General features: G+C 44.9%; 1 protein-coding gene across 2 annotated transcripts in view; it reads right to left on the minus strand.

Annotated features, from left to right (window-relative positions):
• Positions 1–1,215: 1,215 nt before the first annotated feature.
• Positions 1,216–24,203, minus strand: part of GSPT1 (G1 to S phase transition 1) — a 31,510-nt gene continuing 8,522 nt past the window's right edge. Inside the window, exons 2-15 of one of the 2 annotated variants that reach the window (XM_081965912.1) lie at positions 22,058–22,102; positions 21,457–21,498; positions 20,861–21,085; positions 18,729–18,762; positions 17,849–17,926; positions 15,973–16,153; positions 14,736–14,890; positions 13,435–13,575; positions 12,487–12,580; positions 12,161–12,241; positions 8,496–8,669; positions 7,525–7,614; positions 5,168–5,336; positions 1,216–4,161 (exon numbers count right to left, since the gene is read on the minus strand). In XM_081965912.1, coding sequence (XP_081822038.1) covers positions 4,109–4,161; positions 5,168–5,336; positions 7,525–7,614; positions 8,496–8,669; positions 12,161–12,241; positions 12,487–12,580; positions 13,435–13,575; positions 14,736–14,890; positions 15,973–16,153; positions 17,849–17,926; positions 18,729–18,762; positions 20,861–21,085; positions 21,457–21,498; positions 22,058–22,102 — 1,562 coding nt within the window. In that variant the 3' untranslated portion in view covers positions 1,216–4,108. Of the gene's footprint in view, positions 4,162–5,167; positions 5,337–7,524; positions 7,615–8,495; positions 8,670–12,160; positions 12,242–12,486; positions 12,581–13,434; positions 13,576–14,735; positions 14,891–15,972; positions 16,154–17,848; positions 17,927–18,728; positions 18,763–20,860; positions 21,089–21,456; positions 21,499–22,057; positions 22,103–24,203 lie in introns of both variants that reach the window. The other variant, XM_081965911.1, reaches the window with a different exon arrangement.

Genomic DNA, 24,203 nt, shown 5'->3' on the forward strand with positions numbered 1-24,203 from the left:
AATCCCGAGCACTGTGTAACGGAGTGAGCTCCCGTCACTTGTCCCAGCTTCTTTGGCTTTGAAATGGGAGATGAGCAGCGCCCCCTAGAGTCGGGAACGACTAGCACATATGTGCGAGGGGAACCTTTACCTTTACCAGACATTCTGATGGTATCTTTTCACTAGCTTCCCCTCCCAAGTGCCAAGCAGTTGTGACCCTGCTTAGCTTTTTCAAAACCAGCCAAGATCATTAAGTGATGCTTCTCAACTGTGACTCTGCCAATGAAAGGGATTGAGAAGGCATCTTTTACAGGAAAGCACACCTGGAGAGGGGAGACAGGACCCGCAAGAATCAAGGGCTCTAAGGTTAGAAAGAACTCTTCAGGCAGGAAATAATCCCCCATAATTCAATGGCAATGCCAAACCAGAAATCTTGCTGAGAAAACTTACAAAGACTTATTGAGTTTTCGGAGAAGCCAGAGAAGGCAGCAGGCTAGAGAACAGGAGACAGTTGAGTTTTAGTTTCCCTTGAGCACAAAGCGAGCTGATCCTCTTTATAAAGAACCTGATCTTTTTTGTTCCAGTTAGACCAGGGGCTACAGCTCCCTGTCGCCGGTCGGCTCCACAACTGATAGGGCTTTCGGTTAGGACAGGTAGAGGAAAAAGGACGCCGCACTAGGCAACTCTACGGTGGGGGAACCGGAGGGACACGGTGGCTCGAGCTTGCCGATCAGAAAGGTCGGCAGTTCAAATCCCTAGCGCCGCATAACGGAGTGAGCTCCCGTTACTTGTCCCAGCTTCTGCTAACCTAGCAGTTCGAAAGCACGTAAAAAATGCAAGTAGAAAAATAAGAACCACCTTTGGTGGGAAGATAACAGTGCTCTGTGTGCCTTTGATGTTTAGTCATGCCGGCTACATGACCACGGAGACGTCTTTGGACAGCGCTGGCTCTTTGGCTTTGAAATGGAGATGAGCACCGCCCCCTAGAGTTGGGAACGACTAGCACATCTGTGCAAGGGGAACCTTTACCTTTAATCCAACATGCCAAAAAGTGCCAGATAGTAGAATGCTGTCTAAACTCTCCTACCCTTTAAAAACACACTCAAACAAACAAACAACCCTTTCCCCTAGCTTGCTACTTAAAAACAGTGAGCCAAAGACAATTTTGTTGAAAAAGGTACCATAACTTAAAAAGCTTTCGTATTACTGCAAAAAAATAAAATAAAAGCCCAGATATTTGCAGACATAATAAAATTTATTTAAATTTTCATGCATGATGATAGCTACAACTGTAGTCATGGGTTTTGAAGGACAGTTCAACTTTGCTTTTGTCCGTACAATGTAGCCTTTACTTGAAATGGACACGTTACAAAGGGGGGAAAGGCAACATTTTAAATTTAGAGCTCTGTAGAATGAAACAGTTCCTTGTCTGGCTTTCTCATTTCCTTTTCCTTTTTAAAGAAACGGGGCATGTTCCCCTTGGAACATACCGACCAATTTGGGAAAAGCGTTTTGAACCAATTTCGTTGTATTTAAGTACAATGACAATAAAGATTATACTTATTGAACTTTGCATTTGGAAAACCAGCCTCCTGTGCTTTTTTTTTTTAAAAACAACAACTGGACTTCCTTGTTTTTCTCTGAAGACGTTTCGCTTCTCATCCAAGAAGCTTCCTCAGCTCTGAGTGGATGGTGCGGAATTGAAAGGTCCAGTCAGAGCTGAGGAAGCTCCTTGGATGAGAAGCGAAATGTCTTCAGAGAAAAACCAGAAAGTCCAGCTGCCTCTTGGGGGGAAAAAAAAGCATCTTTGGGACAACCATGACCTGGATGACGGAGAATCTCCACAGAGAATCAGCCTTCTGTAATGAATTCTAGAATAGGAAATGCAGTTAAAAATAACTTTTAAGCACCATGGTTACTCTCCTACAGCTTATATTCCTAGCAATGGTAGGGACGCTGCCTGCTACTCATTGCCAAAGATACAAGCTTAGTATCCGTGTCTTACCAACTATCCAAACTTTCTCAAACTTGGCCACTTGGAAGATGTGTGGATGTCAACTCCCAGAATTGAATGCTGGGTGGGGAAAATTCCAGGTGTTGACGTCTATGGATCTTCAAGGTTGCCAAGTTTGAGAAACACAACGTCTCAATTCATGCCTTAGCTTTGCTTCCTCGTAAGGTTTTTATGTCCTCAACCAAGTGTCCACAAGCGGTGTTGGGGGCGGTTGCTTTCAGAAAACTCAAAACCCGGCGTCTTGAGAACTGGGACCTGGATCGATCTCCAGGTAACCATCTGGGGAAAGGTGAAGCTCGCTCGCCTTGCCTGATATGCAAACGTTTATAGACTCTGGCTTGAGTCTACTCGGATTTAAAAGATCCAGCTTTGACGACAAGGCAGCAATTAGACAACATCCAGTTCCTGATTGAAGGCCTCTCTTACCCCGAATGTCTTCACTTCGAATCAACCCCCGTCAAGAAGGGAAAAAGGAAAAGATTCTCCAGGCTTCCAAGTTAAAAGGTAGCGGAGGAAGCTTTAAAAATCCTAAACCGGCGCCCGAGTTCAGTGTTCGTACCGAACGTTGACACGCCAGAATTATTGCAAGAGTTGTGATATAACAGTCCTACTTGTTGTAGTCACTAGCCTGTGCTGCTAGGAAAATAATAACAATAATAATAATGAAAATGATGAGGATATTCTCCAGGGCGGAGTTGGAAGATCTTACTTTACACCCTGGGCCTGCATGTTTGCGTTCAATTGAGTTTGAGATATACTGTATTTTTTGGACTATAAGACGCACCGGCGTATAAGACACACCAAGATTTTGAAGAGGTAAGTAAGAAAAAAAAAGTTTTGGTCCTCCCAGGCCCCCAGGAGCACTCTGCAGGCTTCAGCAGGGCTGGGGGAAGGTCTGTTTTTGCAAAACAAAGGGCCATTTTTTGCAAAAAACGGGGGCATTTTTGCCTTCCCCCAGCCCCGCTGAAGCCTTTTTGTGAAAAAATCGCCCCGTTTTTTGCAAAAATGGAATACGGGGGCGGGGCTTCGGGAGGTCAAAAATGGCTTTCTTCAGTGTATAAGACGCACCAACATTTTCAGGCTCTTTTAGGGGAGGGGAAAAGGTGCGTCTTATACTCCGGAAAATACGGTAGTGAGGCATCATGAATGAAATTCACGTATTTTTCGGAGTATAAGACGCACCTTTTCCTGGTACCATAATTGTATGAACCTGTTTTGACGGTTTTTTTGAACTGTTTTAAGGGATGTAGACTTCCAATTCCTAGATTTCCTCAGCTTGCCATGCTTACTGGGGAATTCTGGGAGTTGAAGTCCACGCACTTAAAAGTTGCCACAGCTGAGAAGCACTGGTCTAATTACTTCATTTGAAACACAGTCAGGGAATTCTGTCAAAGATAGGAATTCGGTGTTTGTTTGTTTTTGCTCCCCCCCCCCCCCCAGAAAACCCCAAATCATCAAATGTTCAGATTGAACATTGCAGGTTAAACGTGAATTCAGCAGCAATTCCACCCGGATAAAAACATTATTCCAAAGTCATTAAGATACCCAAAAGGAAAAAAAAAAGGATTTCAAACTGGAGAGTTTATTAACATGGTAATTGTGTTTATAACATGTGCACAAGGGCACACCTGAATGATCGGCCTTTGAAAAATGCTTCCGTCTGACGGGAAGGGACAAATAAACAGAAATCCTGTAGATTTTTTTTTCTTTTTTCCATAATTTTAGGCAATTATGTCCACATCACTTTTACCAAGCTATTTGCCAAATCTTTCGAGGGGGGGGGGAGAAGGAGAGCTGAATTTAGGAGGAGGGGGAGGAAAAAACCAAACCAAACCAACCCCCCCCCCCCCAAAAAAAATAATAATATATGAAACTTTTCAGGGTAAAAACTTCCACAGTGGCATAGCGGAGCTCTCAATATGAGAAAGCTGACATAATGTGGACCTTTGCTGTGAAATCTCATCTTTGCAAAAGAGAAGGGCGGAAGGAGATTATTGGGGGGGGGGGGGAAGGGGGGGATGAAAAGAAAGAAGGCAATGTGGAATAGGGCTCTGCGAAGTCATTTCTCCCTCCCCTCCTTACAGTATATTTGTGCAGGCTTGTCAAAAACAATGCTTAGTCCTTCTCTGGAACCAATTTCAGAACTTTACCAATTGCAATGGTTTTACCTAAAAGAAAGGAGAAAAGGCAGAAAACAACGTTAGGAGGTCTCACCTGAAGTGCCAATCAGGATCTCGCCTAAAATACAGATGGACCTCAACCTACAACCGCAACTGAGCCCAAAATTTAGGTTGCTAAGCGAGATATTCGCTTAGATGGTCCTCAACCTACGACCGCAACTGAGCCCAAAATTTAGGTTGCTAAGCGAGATGGTCATAAGTGTGGGAAATGGTCATAAGTCAACATTTTTTTAGGTGATGTTGTAACTTCGAACAGTTGTACGTTGAGGACTACCTGTAAAGCAAAATATGGCAGCCGGTTTGGTCTAGGGATTCAGGCACCAGGCTACAAAGCAAGAAACCATGAGTTCAAGTCCTGCCTTAAACACGGAAAGGCAGCTGTGTGACTTGGGCCAATCACCAGGAGACAGGGAGTTCTAGTCCCACCTTAGCCATATGAGCTGGCTTGTGGACTTTGGGCCAATCATTAGGAGACAGGAAGTTCTAGTCCTGCCTTAGCCATGAAAGCCAGCTGGGTGACTTTGGGCCAATCACCAGGAGACAGGGAGTTCTAGTCCTATCTTAGCCATATGAGCTGGCTTGTGGACTTTGGGCCAATCATTAGGAGACAGGAAGTTCTAGTCCCGCCTTAGCCGTGAAAGCCAGCTGTGTGACTTGGGCCAATCACCAGGAGACAGGGAGTTCTAGTCCCGCCTTAGCCATGAAAGCCGGCTGGGTGACTTTGGGCCAATCACCAGGAGACAGGGAGTTCTAGTCCCGCCTTAGCCATGAAAGCCAGCTGTGTGACTTGGGCCAATCACCAGGAGGTGTTGAATTGTAGTCTCAGCCTAGGCGAGAACCGGATGCAAGTCCCTTTGCTGCAACTTTGAAAGCTCACTGAATGAATGGTTGTAAGTTGAGGACTAGGTGTAGATTTGAAGTGCTGCAGTTCAGAGATCTGGATCTCCTCCGATAAAAACCCAACAACAAGGAGAACATTGCATCCTGGTCCTACCTTCGTCTCTTAAGGTGAAGCGGCCCATTTGAGGGAAGTCTTTGAATGTCTCCAGGCAGATCGTCCCTGCCGTCCGTAAACGGGCAATGCATACTTGATCTTGCTTGACAAAACGGGGTCGTGTTTTGCTTTTCTCTCCTGATTTCTTGTCTACCAGGCAGATTAAGGCCTGCGGGAGGGAGCGAAAAAATACACTGTGTGGGTCGCACACTCATTTTGCAAACAGGACATTACCGTATTTTTCAGAATATAAGACGCACCAGAGTATAAGACGCAGCAAGGTTTTGAAGAGGAAAATTAAAAAAAAAAGTTTTTGCACTGTGCAAACCTCCCCAAAACGGCCCATTTTTGTGAAAATGCCCCCCCCAAGGGCATGAATAGCCAATAGGAGGCTTAGAGTGCTCCTGGGGGTGGGGCCAAAAACGAGCAAAAAACGGGCCCATTTTTTGTCAAAAAAAAGGGCATGGATAACCTTTAGGAAGCTTATAGAGTGCTGCTGGGAGCTGGGCAAAAAACGGGCCATTTTTCGCTCATTTCTGCCCTCCCCAGCCCCCAGGAGCACTCTGAAAGCCTCCTAAAGGCTCTGCATGGCCATTTTAGTGAAGGGGGCAGGGTTTCAGGAGGCACAAAAATGCTGTATTCAATGTATAAGACCCCCCCCCCCCCCCCCCAGATTTTCAGCCTCTTTGTTTGAGGGAAAAAGGTGTGCCTGATACTCCGAAAAATACGATACGTCTTTAACTGGGAGGACAACCTCTTTAGTGGAAAAGAAAAAAAAAAGCATATAAAACAAACTGCAAAAAGAAACCCAGAAGTTCAGCTGTCCTTTGCCCATCTCAAAGAAGCCAAGGGCCCAAATCAGTGGCGGGTTTCTACCAGTTCGCACCGCTTTGGGGGGGACCGGTAGTGGTACTTTGGCTTTGGTCAAAGAACTGGCAGCGACCCAGGCTGGCCACACTGTGTTTCACTAGTTTTTCATGTTTTTTGCGCATGCGCAGAACCGTTTACCGTAAACTGCGCACAAGCATAAGAAGCAAACCAGTAGCAACGCCGGTAGGAGCTTAGCCCTGATCCAAATGGAAAAACTCAAAATAGAAATTCTCTCTCTTCCAAACGTAAATATCCTCCAGGTCCTTTTTATCTGAAACGTTTCCGGCTGATGCAAAGATCACTTGGGAACAGATCGTTTTTAAAGTCAATTAGCCTGAACGTTCAGGTCAAGCCGGTTTTAAATAAAGTGCCTTGGATTGATTTCATAGCCAGGGCAGTTTAAATACACGCCCCGGCGAAGGACGGAGGGAAATAATTGATCCTTCTTCTTTACGCAATAATAGGCCCAGTAGTAAGATTCTGAAGGGTGAGATACAATCGACCAATGGAACTTGCTTGCTTTCAGGACTTGTGAGTCACTGGAGGCTTTCCAATAGAAACTGGACAACCGTTTTGTTCAAAATGGCATAGAGCAGGGGGTTGGACTAGAAGACCTCCAAGGTCCCTTCCAAGTCTTCTATGTCCTAAGGCCGTGATGGCGAACCTATTCATGTGTGCCGGAAGTGGCACGTAGCGCCATCTCTCCAGGCATGCGAGCTGTTGCCTGTTACTCTTCCAGTTTCTGGCAGCTGGTCTTCATGCGCGCGGGAGCACCAGAAATTGGAAGAACAGCCACAGCACATGTGCGCACCAGGAAGATGATTTTCTGGCACATGCATGCGCACCAGGCCACCTGGTTTTACAGTTTCTGGCATGCATACGCGCAGGAAGAGCAGCTGGCTGGTGTGCATGCATGCGTCGGAAACTGGGAAATCATGTTCCCAGAGTATGCATGCGCTACTGGGCGGCAGCCCTTCTGGTGTGTGGTACGTGTGCAGACTACCATTTTGGCCCTTGGTGCCGAAAAGGTTTGCCAACACTGTCCTAAGGCATAATATGGTTTCTTTGGTTGATTCCTTAAACTTGTTCCTACCATAATCTAACAACACTCAACATCTTACAAAATGTATAACTGTAAAACAAAAAAGTCCCAAAGGTGCTTTCTCAAAAGACAACTGGACTTTTGCTTTTCCTTGAAGAGGTTTCGCTTCTCTTTCAAGAAGCTTCTTCAATTCCGCAGCCTTCAGTTCTGGAGCAGAATCGAAGAAGCTTCTTGGATGAGAAGCGAAACCTCTTCCAGGAAAAGCAAAAGTCCAGTTCCCTTTTGAAAAAAAAGCACATTTGGGAAAAGCTGGGCTAAAATGGCCTTTTTTCCCTGAACTTTTTTATTTTTTAAAGACACTTTGCCCTAAAAAAGACTAGTTAATAGACCCCTTTTCTGTCTTTGGTATTTGTCGATCCTCAAAAGGAAGATAGTTTGCACTTACTGTTATCTCGACTTCTTCAATGCAGGTGTGAATATGCAACACCGCATTGTAACCTGGGCAGATGATAGATTTGTGTTCGATGATGACTATCTGTAATCAAAGAAGAGGCCAGGTTCAATCAACTCGATTCCAGTCACATTTGTTCTAAATAAATTGTAGCTCAACGGTGGCCATGGTTCAATGGTTAAGGCGCTGGCAGCCCTGGTTCGAGACCCAGGTGCCATGTGATGGGGGTGAGCTCCTGTCCTCGCCCCAACCTAGCAGTTCGAAAGCATGCAATTGCAAGTAGATAAATAGGTACCAACTGTTCTGCCCCAGCTCCCCAAACACAACAAGCCCTCTGAAGTTAACTCAAACATTCCGTCATTAGGAGCCCTCAGCAGCCCCGGCAAAAAGATTCTCTCTCAGCACAGGCTAATGCGTCCATCTGGCAGGGAGATGCATAGTTGTCTGCCATATCTATTCATCTCCTCCCCCTGCCTTTTATCCCAAGGGTGGAGCTTTACTAGCAGGGGTGATTCTTCCGTCCCAAGGACCGTCCCATAGATTTCCACTGCTCTCCTCTCCTCTGCACATCCACGCGTCAGGCACTGGACCCAGCTGTTCCTCCTCTTCCTCATCAGCCACCTCCAAGGCCTGGGGGCTGTTGACTCTCCATCTGAGGGCTGACGGACAGCCCAGGCTCCGCCTCTGTCTCTCTCTCTCTCTGACAGCTCCATTCCCTCTTCCCCCTCGGAGTTCTCAGGTTGCCCTGATGATGACCTTCACTCCCACACCTCCTCCTCCTGATTTGGCTGCTGGAGGGGCCTGCGGCCGACAGACCACACCACCAATGCTCCGTGACATCATGCTGATCACATGACTGTGGAAATGTCTTCGGACCGCGCTGGCTCAATGGCACTGACACGGAGATGAGCACCGTTCCCTAGAGTCTCTTATTTAAGAGAACAGACCTTTTTCTGGAGGCCTACCTGGGCATCAAACGTGCGTCCAGAATGACACAAGTTATTCAGATCACAGAGTATAAAGCCCGGGAGAATTTCCTCCTCTTCGATTCCTTTCAGTCGGATCTTCAAATTTTCACCTGGATTCACGGCTTCGGTCTCTACATCGTCGGAAAGGATTCCGAGGACTTCCACATTGTGCTGAAAAAAAAAAAGAAAGAGATGGGGTGGTCGAAGGCATGAAACGTCACGCATATTTAACAATATTTTAGGGTCGTGCGAAAGGCTGTGATGTTACCTCTCACTTACGTGATTTGGAGTTTTTTTTCCGGATGCCATTAAATAACGGCATTTTTCAAAAAGATCATCTTGCTTTTGGGGTTTACAATTGCAACACGGCCGGCCAAATAAATACCATGTTTCCCCAAAAATAAGAGATGGTCTTATTTTCTTTGGACCCCCCCCCCCCCCGAAATAAGCACTTGGCCTTATTTTCAGGGAGATCTTATTATTTTTGAGGTGCAGGAGGCGGCGAGCGTGGTCACCTCATGGCTGCTGCTGGGTTGCCATATTTTCAGGGAGGGCTTATTTCAGCGCATGCGCTCAAAACCCGATTGGGCTTAGTATCCGGGGAGGTCTTATTTTCAGGGTATTTCTGCAGGTCAAGCCCATTCTTCTTTCTTATTTCAACTCGGTACATCCCAGAATGGCAGCAGAAGAGAGTATTTGTAGCTTGGGATGGAATTATGGGATCCTTGGTGCTCTCTGAGCTTGTTTTCTTGCAGGATCTCATTACCCAACTACCCTGCTTCCCTGAAAATAAGTCCTCCCTGGATAACAATCCCAATTGGGCTTTTGAGCGCATGCACTAAAATAAGCTCTCCCTGAAAATATTGCAACCCAGCAGCAGCCGTGCGGTGACCACGCTTGCTGCCGCCTGCATCTTAAAATAATCAGACCTCCCCGAAAATAAGGCCAAGTGCTTCTTTCGGGGGTCAAAAGAAAATAAACCCCTATTTTGGGGGAAACACGGTAGGTAAAATCATGAGTGCTAGGTAGCACTAATGTTATCTAGCATTGATGTTGATGATTATCTAGCACAGATAGTGTTACCTATTCTACATTGATTTCTGGAATTGGGTGTCATATACATTTAATTAATTATCCTCATCATCTTGATACTTTACTTGCTATCACTTTATTACTCCAGAAATAACATGTGAAGATTCCTTTTCTTAAGGCGTCACAACCACTAAATACATATTTTTCCCCAACCTGGAATTTTTCTTGTTCTTTTCTTAAGGAACTCACAACCAATGTTTTTTTTTCCCCCTTTTGGCAAGCAAGCTTCCCAATAGAGGAAAACATTCCTTTTTAAGACACACATATCAAACGAATCAAAGGTATTTTGAATTAAAAAGAAACACCTGTTGGGGTGGGGGAACAGGAATGTGCCCCTTTTTGTTCCGATACCTTGCTGGACCCCCCGATGTTTGGATTGGCCCAACGAAATAAGGTAGGATGGCTTTGGTCTTCAATCTTTTGAAAACTAGGACCCCAACATGGCCCTAAGCCAGACAACCTTCGTACTGGTTATTTTTAGCTTCTGAAACCACATCCCAATCCACTTAAAATTTGAGAACTGGTAGGAAGCCAAAACGAAGTTGCGAAATGAAGTCCCTTGCTTTGAAGGCAAACATTCTGAGAAATATATTTGTTTTGAAGGCAAGAATCAGGGCAGAAAGAATGACTGGCAGGAGCAGAGAGCTATTTGATTACTAACCCAGGCCTTAAGAACCAAGTCAATTTTATTATTGTCCTGGCTGGCTTTCCATATCCTTAAAGTAGTAGGATTCTCACTAAATATGGAAGAATATGGTGCTTCTTTAGGATTTGGGAGTTTTTTTGCTGCTTTCCTGCCAACTATTTAGAGAGGTATGATATTTATGCAACTGCGTGTGAAATTCGAACTGCCTTTCAGGAAAATTTCCGGGAAGGGTAAATGCCAGGGGAACATCTGCTCGAGGTTTTGATGACCCAAACTCTGTCCTTGGTCACCAGGCATTTTTAAGAGTGCGAAAGCAGATGGTTAAGGAAGTTAACCCACACATATTTCTCAGTTAAAATTCAGCAAAAGCAAGCAAACTTCTGGCCAGCACGAATCCTAATCCATATCAGAAATTTCCCCCTTTTTTTAAAACAATCTTTTTGAAATATTCAAAGTAATCTGTCTGTATTTTTAAGACCCCAATTCTTACTTTGTTTTAATAGTTTCTGAGCTTTAAAAAGATTCATGCCAAGTTTCTTCTGAATCCTACCTCTTTATGGTAATTTCTATTCAAATGTTGCTTTTGGGGTACATGTCTTCTGCACAGGTCTATGCATTTGAGAGTTGCTAATACTGTATCCCTATATTTATAGTTTCTTTGTGTGAAAGCTGCATCGCGAAACGTTGAAAAGGCCGCACGTACAAATAGATAAGCTGCGTTCTAGCAACTTCCATTATTTTCTCCCTCGTTCAAGCTTCTATTTCTAGAATATATCCGCAGACCTGGGAGTGGTTTGGCCAAGAACTGCGTTTCATCTCTACCTCCTGCTTGAGTGCAGAGATTCAAGGATACTGCAGAATATAGGACAGGCTCAAATAAATGCCAACCACTGTGGGACGTTTGAGGTGAAGACAACAATCCAAATGCGTGACAACCTCATTGTTAAACAATTCCTGTGGTAAATGGGAGGCCCCAGAATGCTGTAATAGGAGTATCTATTTACTTTCTGTTCTTAAACAACAGGGCAGCCACTTTCTTTTACGGGAAAGAGGAAGAAGAGAAACTTTGCAGATCAGATTTCGAGCTAATAATGCAACCTGGTTTTCAGTTCACTTGATAATCCCTGCAAAATGTCATCCTCCGTCTTGCCACTCGTGATTGGTACCCTGTTAGCTGCTGTTATGGATCAGCAGTCCAAAATTAAAGAGTTCCTTTAACTAAACCAGGGGTGTCCAAATGACTGAGGAATTCTGGGAGTTGAAGTCCCCAAGTCTTAAAAGTTGCCAAGGTTGGACACTCCAGAAAAAAACAAACACATTTCTAGTGTTCTGACCGAGGCTTCCCGAGAGCATGAAGCAAACTCCTGGTCCCGACAAATAACCCTTTTATTAATTTGCTGTGAATTCTGCTCATTCACATCCAGCAAAGTCTTTCAAGGGAGGATTTACGGTCACAGACCTTATCTGGCTTGGAGAGCTGCCAGGTCCATATCTGCAAAAATTGGCAAGGAGTCTCGAACCAATTAAGCGAACTAGTTGTCTCCTGCAAACTCCACTCCCCTTTTGCTCCTCTTTTATTTTTTTATTTATTTCCTATGGGAGGGGCCATTCATCGTCCACCTGTTGCCTTACTCCCAAGTCGACCCCTGTTCTTTAGCTGTTCCCTTAGTCTGACAGCTCTGCGCATGCGCACACTGGGAACAGGCTCCAGCTGTTCTTCTGCCTCACTGATGTCTGACTCCGAAGGCAGCTGATAACTGGCATACGGCCCTGGCCCCCTCTCTGCCTCCGACACAGAGCCCTCATCAGAGCCTTCCCCAGACTCCAGGACTGGCCCATGTTCCTCCCCAACCTCCTCACTGTCCAAAGCTACTGGGCCACAACAGCTAGATCTGAAAGAGGCTTAAAGAGAAAACATGTATACCTTGTTTGGCATCATCACGAGCTGCTGTCCTTTGCAAATACACCCCGATTCCAGCTTTCCCAACACCACCGTGCCCATATCCTTCATGTGGGGGAAGGAGAGAATGAGAGAAAAAAACAACCAGGTTAGGAGAATATGGTCAAAACACGGTCTGATTCCCTTACCAAGAGTTAACTTAGCTATGCCATGTGACTGGCCCCCTGAAGCAAGAGTTTTATACTTTCCAGATTAAGTTGCGTAACTGCCACTACTACATTCATGTTGGAAGCATACTTACATTGATCGACATAAATATAAATATACCATATATTTATTTAGTTACGTACCTTATATTTATCAACAATTGGCAGCCTGATTGGTCCATCAATTGATCGGTTGAAGTTTGGCAAGTTATCCAGATATGGAATAAATGGTAGCCCACTGGGGGGAGAAAAACAAAAGAGGAATACAGGATCAAGATCTATAGAACGTTTTTGATGATGGACATCTAATCTATCCATCTAATCTATCCATCTATCATCTATCCATCCATCCATCCATCCATCCATCCATCCATCCATCATCTATCTATCATCTATCTATCTATCTATCATCTATCTATCTATCATCTATCTATCTATCTATCTATCTATCTATCTATCTATCTATCTATCATCTATCTATCTATCATCTATCTATCTATCTATCATCTATCTATCTATCTATCTATCTATCTATCTATCTATCTATCTATCATCTATCTATCTATCATCTATCTATCTATCTATCTATCTATCTATCTATCTATCTATCTATCTATCATCTATCTATCTATCTATCTATCATCTATCATCTATCTATCATCTATCATCTATCTATCTGGCTCTGTGCGTGTCTGTGTGTCTGTATGTAGCAGCATAACTCTGGAGTGCCTCCAGCAATTTCAACCAAACTTGGTACACAGGCGACTTACTCTCTGGAAACAAAGAACTTTTTGCGTGCTGAACTGGTAGTAATGCCAGCAGCAACCCACTGTCCTTACTGACAGCAAGTAGAAAAATAGGAACCCCCTTTGGTGGGAAGGGAACAGCGTTCCGTGCGCCTTCAGGGTTAAGTCATGCCAGCCACATGACCACGGAGACATCTTTGGACAGCGCTGGCTCTTTGGCTTTGAAACGAAGATGAGCACCGCCCCCTAGAGTCAGGAACGACTAGCCCATATGTGCGAGGGGAACCTTTACCTTAGGAAAAACAAATTGTGGCAAAGCAGGGACCCCGTTCAAGGAGATACTTACATATACCAAGGACAGAAGTCAGATGGCTCCTTGAGATTCGCTCCGGTCAGTCCCGAGCAGGGCATGAAGTGAATGTCCTTTTTGGGGTTGAAGCCCACTTTCTTCAAGAATGGCACCAGTTTTTCTTTACATTCTTCATACCTGAAAGATCGGGCGCAGGGGAGAAAAAAAAGATTAGATGTTGAGAAGAGCCATGAAGCCACATTGTCACAAGATGTTGGCTAGGAAATTAGAGCATTTGGCGGTTCAACGTTGTCGGTCGCACAACGACAGCATCTACATCAGTGGCTCTTTCTTCAACACGGATCTCCTTTAATACCTTACGTGACCACGGACCCCTAAGACTCAACCAGCGGTGAGAGATCCTGCCGGCTTAACAACCCGTTTGGCGGTCACGCCCTTCGCTGTGCCCGCGTGCGGAGTTTAAAGAAATCTTTGCTTCCGCATTACTTTGGGGGACTAACCCAGCTGAGGCGTGAGAATCCGCTTTGCCACATGAATCAGCCCAGAAGATAAAGGTAGGGAAAGAGCACGGGCGGGTGGGCGGGCCTATCAGGTCGTCAGAGCGAATCGGTTCGCTCCCAGCTGATCGTCAGAGCTACCTGTTTGCCCAGACCGGTCGAATCCCATCCCTTTTAACTCAAGATTTACCGTATTTTTCGGAGTATAAGACGCACCAAGGTTTTGAAGAGGCAATTTAAAAAAAAAAAAAAGGTTTTGCACTCTCCCCCAAATGGACCGTTTTTTGCGAAAATAGGCTCGTTTTATTTTATTTTTAAAAGCGCATGCATAGCCCTTAGGCGGCTTGTAGAGTGTTCCTGGGCGGGTGGGGGGCAAAAACGAGCGAAAAATGGCCCGTTTTTCACAAAAACAGGCCTGATTTTTGTCCAAAAAAAGGGCATTAGGAAGCTTATAGAATGTTCCGGGGGGGGGGGGGAATCATTTCTGCCCTCCCCAGCCCCCAGGAGCTCTCTGAAAGCCTCCTACAGGCTCTGCATGGCCATTTTGGTTAAGGGGGCAGAGATGAATAGATGTGGCAGGCAACTATTCATCTCCCTGGGCCAGAACAGTTGGTACCTATTTATCTACTCGTGATTGCATGTTTTCGAACGGCTAGCTTGGAGAAAGGACGGGAGCTCACCCCATCGCATGGCACTTGGGTCTCGAACTGGGACTGCCGGCTTTCCAGCTGACAAGCCCAACGTCTTAACCATTGAACCATTTTCTACAAATGCCAGGCAAATGCTGGCTACTCTTAAAAACATCCAACTTTGGCACAAAGCTAAACACAAAAGACTTGCCTTTCGTTGCTCCAGTTCACAGTTGGGTCGTCCATTTTGTTAATGAGGACTATTAAGTGTTTTACGCCGGCTGTTTTTGCTAGCATGGCGTGCTCCCTCGTCTGCCCTCCTTTCTCGAAACCTGTTTCAAATTCTCCTTTTCTTGCAGAGATTACCTGATGGAAAGAAGGAGTCCAGTTAGAAAGGTTTGGCTACAATGCAATCTGGTTTGCCTCTGGGCAGGAGGTGAGGAAGATGACAAGGCAGCTCTCAAACAAGAAGGCTTTGTTTTAATGTTTTATGCTGAGAATCCCTACAAGCCCATACGGGGCAGGTCTGAGCAATTTCTGTCACTGCTCCCAGTTTCACAATATTAATCTCCTTAACACACGGTGAGCTGAGAAGTGCTCAAATGCGTCTTTTATAGCGTGCTGTGGGGCAACGATTAAGTAGCCATTTTTATCATTTTACTAGCTGAAAACCTGCCGTTGTCCGAGTATTTATTTATTGGGGGGAAATGTCCGGACCAAATGAAATTTCTAATTTCTAGGATTTTTCCCTTTACCAGGGGGAGCCCCTTTGTGAAGTACTGTGAAGCCATTACCATGGCAACTCCACTTCGCTGTACAGTAGAAGCTATTTGAAGGCAGTACGGTAGAAGCCATTTGAAGGCACAACAGGCTGTATCTTAACAGAACACCCACCCCGAGGGGTGTTAGGGGTGTCTTAACCCCGCAGTATTTGTTTCTAGAGACTACGTCATCTATGTACCAAATTTGGTTGAAATTGCTCGAGGCGTTCCAGAGTTATGCTGGTACACACACAGCGAGCCATTTTTATATATATAGATTACTGGAGTTAATAGGAAAAATAAACAACACAATGACAATAGACTAAAAAAGAAAACCCCAACAAACTGAAAAACATAAAGGGCAAAACTCGACATCACCAGTATTAATATTAATATTAATACATAGGCAACCTCAGCTTTTCACCTGTGAGTAACTTGAGACCATACCAAAAAACACTGCTTCGTTTTTTTCTTATTTCTACAGTATGAGGACTTTTCAAAGATTGATAAGAGAACCTAACATCTACACATTTTTGTTATATCTTTTTAATCTGCTTTAGTGTTAATTTTTCAGAGCGCGCTTACCAGCGACTGGGCGATTTTAAAATAAAGAACATAACTATACAAAGACCTGCAGATGAATGAAAAGAGTTTTCCAATCGATCCGTAGACAAGAAAGGCTCTTACCAATACAGCTAAATCAGCTTGAGAAGCACCGCCGATCATATTTGGAACAAAGCTCTTATGCCCCGGGGCATCTAAAATTGTGAAGTGTTTCTTTTCTGTTTCGAAATAGGCACGGCCTACTTCCACCGTTTTCCCCTTGTCCCGTTCTTCTTGGTTTGTGTCTAAGGCCCAAGAGAGATACCTATTTTTTTTAAAAAAAGAAAAGAAATAGCTGTTATAAAACTGATTGTTCTCGGGTCAATTTAAGAGATGATACTCTAGAACTTATCTAAACATTCTCATCCTTTCCAACAACTAAGTTAAATGCTTTCTACATCAGGGGTGTCCAACCTTGGCAACTTTTTAGAGACCTGGGACACTTCAATTCCCAGAATTCACCAACCAGTCAAGCTGGCTAGGGAATTCCGGGAGTTGAAGTCCACAAGTCTTAGCTGGACACTTATTCTATGCAGTTAATAATAATAATAATAATAATAATAATAATTTATTAAATTTCTAGACCGCCCCCTCTCCCCGGAGGGACTCGGGGCGGTGTACAGGCATAAATTTAAAACATACAAACAATCATACACATAAGTAAAAATCAGATTAAACAGCCCCTGTACGATTTATAAAAATTAAAAAACAGACCTTAAAACCAATCTTAAAAAATTTAGAAATAGGACTGCGGTGGGATAGGTGGAATTAGTTGTGGATTTTGTTTTGCGGCAGTCCAACCTTGGCAACTTTGTCGGGGTGTCCAACCTTGGCAGCTTTTTAAAGACCCGGGGACTTCAATTCCTAGAATTTCCCAGCTGGCCAAGCTGTTTAGGGAATTCTGGGAGTTGAGATCCACAAGTCTTAAAAGGGTGCCAACGTTGGGACATGCTTGTTCTGTGCAATTGTGGATTTTGTTTTGGGCTCTGGCATGCGAGTCAGGAAATGGGATGCAAGGGGTATCTGCAGGCAGGAGGGGGTAAAACAAGTCAAGATGGTGGTCACAACCATGTGATCGAAGCCACACCCCCTTTGTACATCTGTTATGAATGGTGAATACATAGACATACGCACACACGGTAGATTGCAACTACATTCTAGGTTGTTGATATCCATTTCTCAGTTCAGCTTACAGGTTTCTTCATGTTATCTCTTTCAAGGAATAACCAGATCCAAGATGCTGCAAATCCTTTCCTATGGAAAATCTACTCCGTGTGGCTTATTCTCTCAGGATAACTTTGATTCTACTGATTTATAAGGCTCTGTCTATCCTTTATTGGGTGTTTGCCAACTCGCTGTCTCCTCCCAGTGGCAAAGAGACTTTTCTTAGCTGCTAAGAACTTGGCAGACGAGCTAATTTTCCTCTCGGGGCTTTTCCCAGTGGATGGACCCATACGGTTATAAATCAAATTTATAATTAACTGAGCAAGAACCTAAATTGAAATTATTGGTAATGACATTACACCAACACAGGGGATTCCTCAAGCAGGCAGGGGGCATGTTTTAGAATGATTACCGTTTTTAATTGGCATTACATCCATTCCTTGGGCAGACAATGCTCAGAATGTCAAGAAATATAATTCAGTGATTCTCAACCTTAAGAGGCGTGGACTTCAACTCCCAGAATTCCCCAGAGAGTAAGCTGAGCACCCCTGCAGCCCATTCACTTCTGCTCCCCCTTTTCCAGCCAGCTCCATAACTAAGCCACCTAGAAGTTGCATTTAGCCTGTTGCATCCGTTTCCCCTAATTTTTATCTCGATGTACAACTTATCTTGTCTTCCGAAGTGAGCAAGCTAGGCTCAAAGACTCAAGAGATTCAAGAAAGCTGGGTCAAGCACATCTGGAGGTCATCATCATTTAAAGCGGGGGTTAAACATTAAAAAAATGTAGGCTTCGTACCAGGTTTCTCTGTTTTTTTCTTTAGCTTCTCTTTCGTATTTTTCAAGCGTTCTTTTATCAACCATGCCTGTCAAATACCTGAAAAGAATTCGGTGCGTGAGATATGAAGAAGAAACACATGTAGAAAGCAGTTTCAGTAGAGTTGCAGGGTTTTTTTTTTTCCATTAAAAAAAAAGAGTAAGTGCAGGTTTCCTTGACTTACGACCAGTCACTTAGTGAGCGTCTGAAGTTTTGATGGATCCTGATCCAAAAAGCCCTTATAACCCAGTTCCAACATTCCAATGGCCCGCCCTGAAGTCACGTGACCACATTTTGAGCGCCCGGCAACTGATCTGCATGTTGGATCACTTGCAATGGTCACCTAACCACAATTTAAAACAGGTTTGTTTTGTTTTACGCCTAGCGCATCTTGCAATACGACCACAGCGTTTGCTTAATGGCCAACACAGAAAGGTTGCAAGATTAGGTTGGTCAGATGGGTGACCCATTTTGCAACTGTCACAACTTATGAACATAATGGGAAGGCTCCATTATGCTTGTAAGTCGAAGACTAAGGAATGAAATGGCTTCAGTTGAAACCCCTTTGGCCAGTCGATAGTTTCAAGAACATGCAGCTGCATATAAAGTGCTTTTTTCCCCCAAAAACATTTCCTCAGAACAAATTGGGAAGGCACATTATAAAAGTGGAGAGAACAGCAATAATGCCTATCCATTTTTTTTGAACAAGCTCTCACAAAAATGGAAATTTATTTTATAATAAGTGCTTCAGATGCAGTATTCTTTGATTACAATTATACCCTTTGATTCAGACTAAAAGGTCAATTTAAGGACGCTTAAGATGACTGAATCGAGTAGGCATTTGGGGAAAAAAATTACTTACATTATTTGCCCGCCAATTGTTGATTTTCCAGCATCTAAAAACAAGATAGACAAAAGATGTTTAAAATTAGCTTTTCGTGAGCAGCTAAGCTATTTAATTCTTTTTTTATGGTAAAGGACTTGATTTTCCCATCATCATATGCTTTTGCCCTATATAATCATAAGAGGGCTAATAATTTAGGATGGAATTCTTCTCTCTCTGAAGAAGCATCGTTCAGATTACATATTTCAGAAATTTCTGATAAGTAGCACCGATTGTACTACAATTGGTATGTGAACCATTTTTTATCTATTGACGTGGTCTACCCATTTACGTCATCTAGCAGTTAAAAACAAGTTAATGGCACATAGTCGATCAAACAAACCAGTTTTTTTTTGAGGGACTTGGGAAATTGCATTTCAACATCTGAAAGTCTACTTCTTTACTGTAATCCTTTAATACACCTAGAGATGCAAAGCAGGAGGACCATACATTAGGTTGCAGTTCAAAGATTTATTGCTTAAGGCAGGGGTGTCAAACTCTTATTTCATTGAGGGCTGCATCAGGGTTGAGTTTCCCCTCGGGAGGGCTGGGGGGGGGCGTGGCCAGTTCAAGACCACTCGTGTCAGGAGCACCTGGGGTGGCCCGATTGCTCTGCCAGTGAAAACAGAGCTCGGCCCAGTTCCGTTTTCGCTGGCAGAGGGCTGCAGGAGGCTGTCGCAGCTGAAAACGGGACTTGGGAGAGGCGCAGGAGGCCCTCCCAAGCTCCGATTTTGCTGGCAGAGGCACCGCGTGCTGGCGTTTCCAGGGTGGCCCCGTGAGCCACATCTAAGCACCCCGTGGGCAAAATGTGGCCCTTGAGTTTGATACCCCTGGATTAAGCCTATACACAAGAATCTCGACACCTAAAGTAAATTGGTGCCACAGAAGGCGCAAGAGAATTCAAAAGGGGTTGGACATAGGCTGTTAGTGGCAATGCAACTACTCTAAACTGATCACATACTTAACACTCCCCCCCCCTCCCCGTGTTTTGCCTGCTTTTCTCCTGTAGTAGATTAGGGAGCCAAGTTGAGGAGAAAAATAGGAACCACCTTTGGTGGGAAGGTAACAGCATTCAGTGCGCCTTCAGGGTTAAGTCATGCCGGCCACATGACCATGGAGACGTCTTCGGACAGCGCTGGCCCTTCGGCTTTGAAACGGAGATGAGCACTGCCCCTAAAATCGAGAACGACTAGCACATATGTGCAGGGGGAACCTTTACCTTTACAGAGAGAGATTCTCTCCTAATTTTAGGAATCATAGCTCTGAAAAAGTTACTTTATTCCCACCCAATCTCTCCTACTTGTGCCTTTTCTTGGAATCCAGTTAGAACAGATTACGCTGGTCTATATTATCAATTATGAGCGCCATTCTGCAAAGACTGAAGCAAGCGGCACCAGAGAGAGAGAGAGAGAGAGAGAGAAACACACAAACGTGAGCTAAGCAGAAAAACAGGAATCACCTTCCCTCTCCCGATTGAATCCGGTCCAAGGTAAAGCTAAGCATTTAATGAAGTCACTAGGAGGAGAGAGGTGTTATTATGATGGGGGAAATAATTCAGTACTTTCCCCAAATTTTACTGAAGAGGAACCAGTTTTGGTGAGCTCTGTTGCCTGAATCTGGTCAAATGAGCTGCCACTCACCAAAGCTTATGTTTTCAATAAAAATCGTTAGTTGGAAGTCCTGCTAGCACATTCCTCATATTTCTTTGGTTCAAAATCACATTTGTAATCTTCCGATGACTAAAGGAAAAGGTAAAGGTTCCCCTCGCACATACGTGCTCATCGTTCCCAACTCTAGGGGGCGGTGCTCATCTCCGTTTCAAAGCTTAACTCCACCTCCCCCACCCCTCGTTTTGCCTGCTTTTCTCCTGCAGTAGATTAGGGCAGTGTTTTTCAACCTTGGCAACTTGAAGATGTCCGGACTTCAAGTCCCAGAATTCCCCAGCCAGCATTCGCTGGCTGGGGAATTCTGGGACTTGAAGTCCGGACATCTTCAAGTTGCCAAGGTTGAAAAACACTGGATTAGGGGGCCAAGTCCGTGGAGAACCGGAAGGTAACAATGTCTGAATATCGGCTTCCAAGTCGTCTCTGGGGCTCTCTAGAGGAACTTACCTACGTGTCCAATAAACACCACGTTCACATGTTCCTTCTTCGGAGCCCCCGGGGGAGCCACCATGGATTTGGGTTTTGGCATCTCCTCCTCTTCCTCCGTCATCTCCTGGGTGCTCTCTTCGATGGGCCCCGCGTCACCGGAAGGGCCACTTGCTAACTCGGATTCAATGATTTCTTCTTTGTGGTCCCATGATTCCTCGGGGGACATTTCCGTTTCTCCATTTTCTACTAGGATGGAACAAACAGTTACTTGACGGAGGGAAGGGCTTTTGGGTGGCTTTCCTGGGAAGGGCTGGGCAGGAGAGGAGAAGGTTTAGCAAGGCTACAGAATGGGTGCCTGTTTGAAGTTCCACTTTTTATTTATTTTCCTCTGTCCCAGAGTTGTTTTTTTGGGTGGGTGGGGGAACACATTTGAAACCTCCCTTTTGCAGGAACAACTTGGAGGTTGATTGTAAGTAAATAATGTAAAGCAAGATACTCTTCGTAAGATTTGGCTATTTTAACACAGAAGCCCTTTCTCCCAACTACTTTTTCCCAACTACAATGTAGAAAACAACCTCCAGACCGTAAAGTTTTAGCAAACAGTGATTTCTTACCAACTGGTTCGGAGATTTCCATGCTAATGGCAACGTTTGACCCTAGAAGAATAGAAAGAAGCAGGTTAAAGAGGTTGCATCAGCTCAATCGTCCCAATTCATGTTCTTTTTGAGCTGCGGACTAATCGTCATTTGTTCACTGCGCAATCAGCCAGATGCTCGGACCGGATTTGGCATTTCTGCCCACCTCTCGAGTCCTTGCACCCAAGGCTCCTATGACTACTGGAAACCGTAATTACCATTATTTATTAAATGTATATGCTGCCCATCTCACTGTCAAGCAACTCTGGTTGGCTTATAACACAACACAAGCAAAAATATAAAATGTTACAGTAACAAAAATGAGCTAAGATAGGAACCGGTACACAACGGGATGGGGAAGGGTCTTCTTTTTAATTCACTAGCCACCTCCAACTTGAAATACCTGCACTGGTGCCCCAAGCCAGGTACTGTGGTCCTTTCAGAAGGACAACAGTGTGTGGGCAGGTCTCACCTACAGGACCATGAGGTTCTAGATTGCTTCTAATTGTGTGAAGGCTCCACAAATTGGTTTCTCTCTCTCTCTCTCTCTCTCACACACACACAAAAGAGAACATGTTACCTTCACAAGACGGCAGGTCTTCTTGTGATGATTCTGCCGAGGCCCCTTCAAAAAAGAAAAAAATAGACACTGAAATCAGTATTTGATGCAACTCCAGGGAGAAACTGGAGAACAAAACTAGCCACTGTTCAGAAGGAAAAGCGAAGCTGGTGTGCTCTTCTCCGATTCTTCGAATAGTCAGGACTCTGAAATCAAGAGGCCAGTTGGAATCCTTACGAAGCATTTATTTTATTTTTTAAAATAAAATGTCATGTAGCCCATCTCACCTATAAGGGCGGCTGATAAGTTATAAAACAGGTAAGAAAATAAAATGCTGAAACCTTAGAACTAGTCAGATTAAACTTTTGAAAACTACTGTATTTTTCGGAGTATAAGATGCACCAAGATTTTGAAGAGGCAAAATTAAAAAGGAAAGTTTTTGCACTCTGCAGGCCTCCCGAAAATGGCCCATTTTTTGCGAAAATGGGACGGTTCTTTAAAAAAAAAGGGCATGAATAGCCTTTAGGAAGCTTGTAGAGTGCTCCTGGGGGGCTACCCCCCCAAACAAGCAAAAAGCAGCCCATTTTTTGTCAATAAAAAGGGCATGCATAGCCTTTAGGAGGCTTATAGAGTGCTCCTGGAGGCTTGGGGGGGGGGCACAATTGAGCAAAAAACCCGGCCCATTTCCCCCTCATTTCTGCCCTCCCCAGCCCCCAGCAGCACTCTGCAAGCCTCCTAAAGGCTATGCATGGCCATTTTGGTGAAGGGGTGGGGTTTCGGGAGGCCAAAAATGCTGTACTCAGTGTATAAGACGCACCCAGATTTTCCACCTTTTTTTTTTGGAGGGGAAAAAGGCGCGTCTTATACACTGAAAAATACGGTACACTTAAACCAGAATTCAGTGATGGATGGGGATGAGGTCTTCCTACCCCGTCATTAACATAAAACCAGGCAATCTTACGGGCGTAGCAGGAGGAGTAAACCATAACATCAAACCTGCTTCTCTAGATGTTGCTGACTTATACCTTCCAGCGTCCCTCGTAATTGGCTATGTTGGTTAGGGCTGCAGGGGTGTTGCCGCTAAGTAACACCTAAAAGGCCGTCGGTTCCCCAGCAGGGCTCAAAGCACGAAATTAAACACCTCCAAGGTCTTCCTTGTGCGTGTCTTTGAGCAGGGGGGAAAAAACCCAGTTTCACTACCGCTCACTGAAGTATAAATAATCACGGTCGGCCGTTTTCTCTGTGGCCAATTTGTCTGCAAGCATGGCATGCAAAAACCTATCCAATTGACCTACGTCGGCTCAAACTAGGCTCAGGGCACGATTCCTAGCAATTCTGTTCAAAGCAGTCTAGCTATCAGTGAAAAAGGATGACAAGGCTGGAAGGGGCCTTGGAGGTCTTCTAGTTCAGGGGTCACCAACCTTTCGGACCTCAGGGATCACTAAATCCATAACTTTAAATCCCGCAGGTCACTCATATGATCTGTCTAATGACTGGCTGGGTGGGCGTGGCTAGGTGGCCATGTGACTGGGTGGGCATGTCCAACTTGATGCCACTCACATCAAGGGTCGCCTCGCTGGCCTCTACTCGCCCATCCCCTCCCAGCCGCTTCTCGCCCGCCCGCTTGGGCTCCTTAGGGCCCCAACACGAAGCAGTTGCTGGAGCTAAGCAGCCACCAGGAGAAACAGTTGGCAAAACAGCTCAGTTCAAATTGGATCTGACCGAAAAGGAGGCTCAGCAGAAGCACCTCACTGAGGACTACGAGCATAGGCTATCCAAGCAGAGGGAAGACCTGTGGGAGTTCGAGGCCAGGGACTGGCCCCTGGAGGTTCGGTGGGCTGAGATGGTCAGCCAGTTCCAGGCCATGATGCAGTCCCACTGGAACAAGGCCCTCCGGCTCTTCGCCACCAGCAGCGCTTCCCTCCAGCCTTTGCCCAAAGCCCCCTACCAGGAGGCTGAAGCAGACCCCAAGTCAGAATTTCTACCCCAAAGGAGGAGACTCTCTGCAGCAACACAAGCGTTCATTGCACGTATCCGTCCCAGGGGCCGTAGTTTGAGGACCCCTGATTTAGTGCAATATACAAAGTGCAAATAATTTTTCTGCAGACCACAAGTGATCCATAGATCATCAGTTGGTGACCACTGTTCTACTTCAACCCTCTGCTCA

The sequence above is a fragment of the Natrix helvetica genome (genome assembly GCF_964273705.1).
Source record: "Natrix helvetica genome assembly, chromosome: 13".
In the NCBI taxonomy this organism is placed as follows: Eukaryota; Metazoa; Chordata; class Lepidosauria; order Squamata; family Natricidae; genus Natrix; species Natrix helvetica.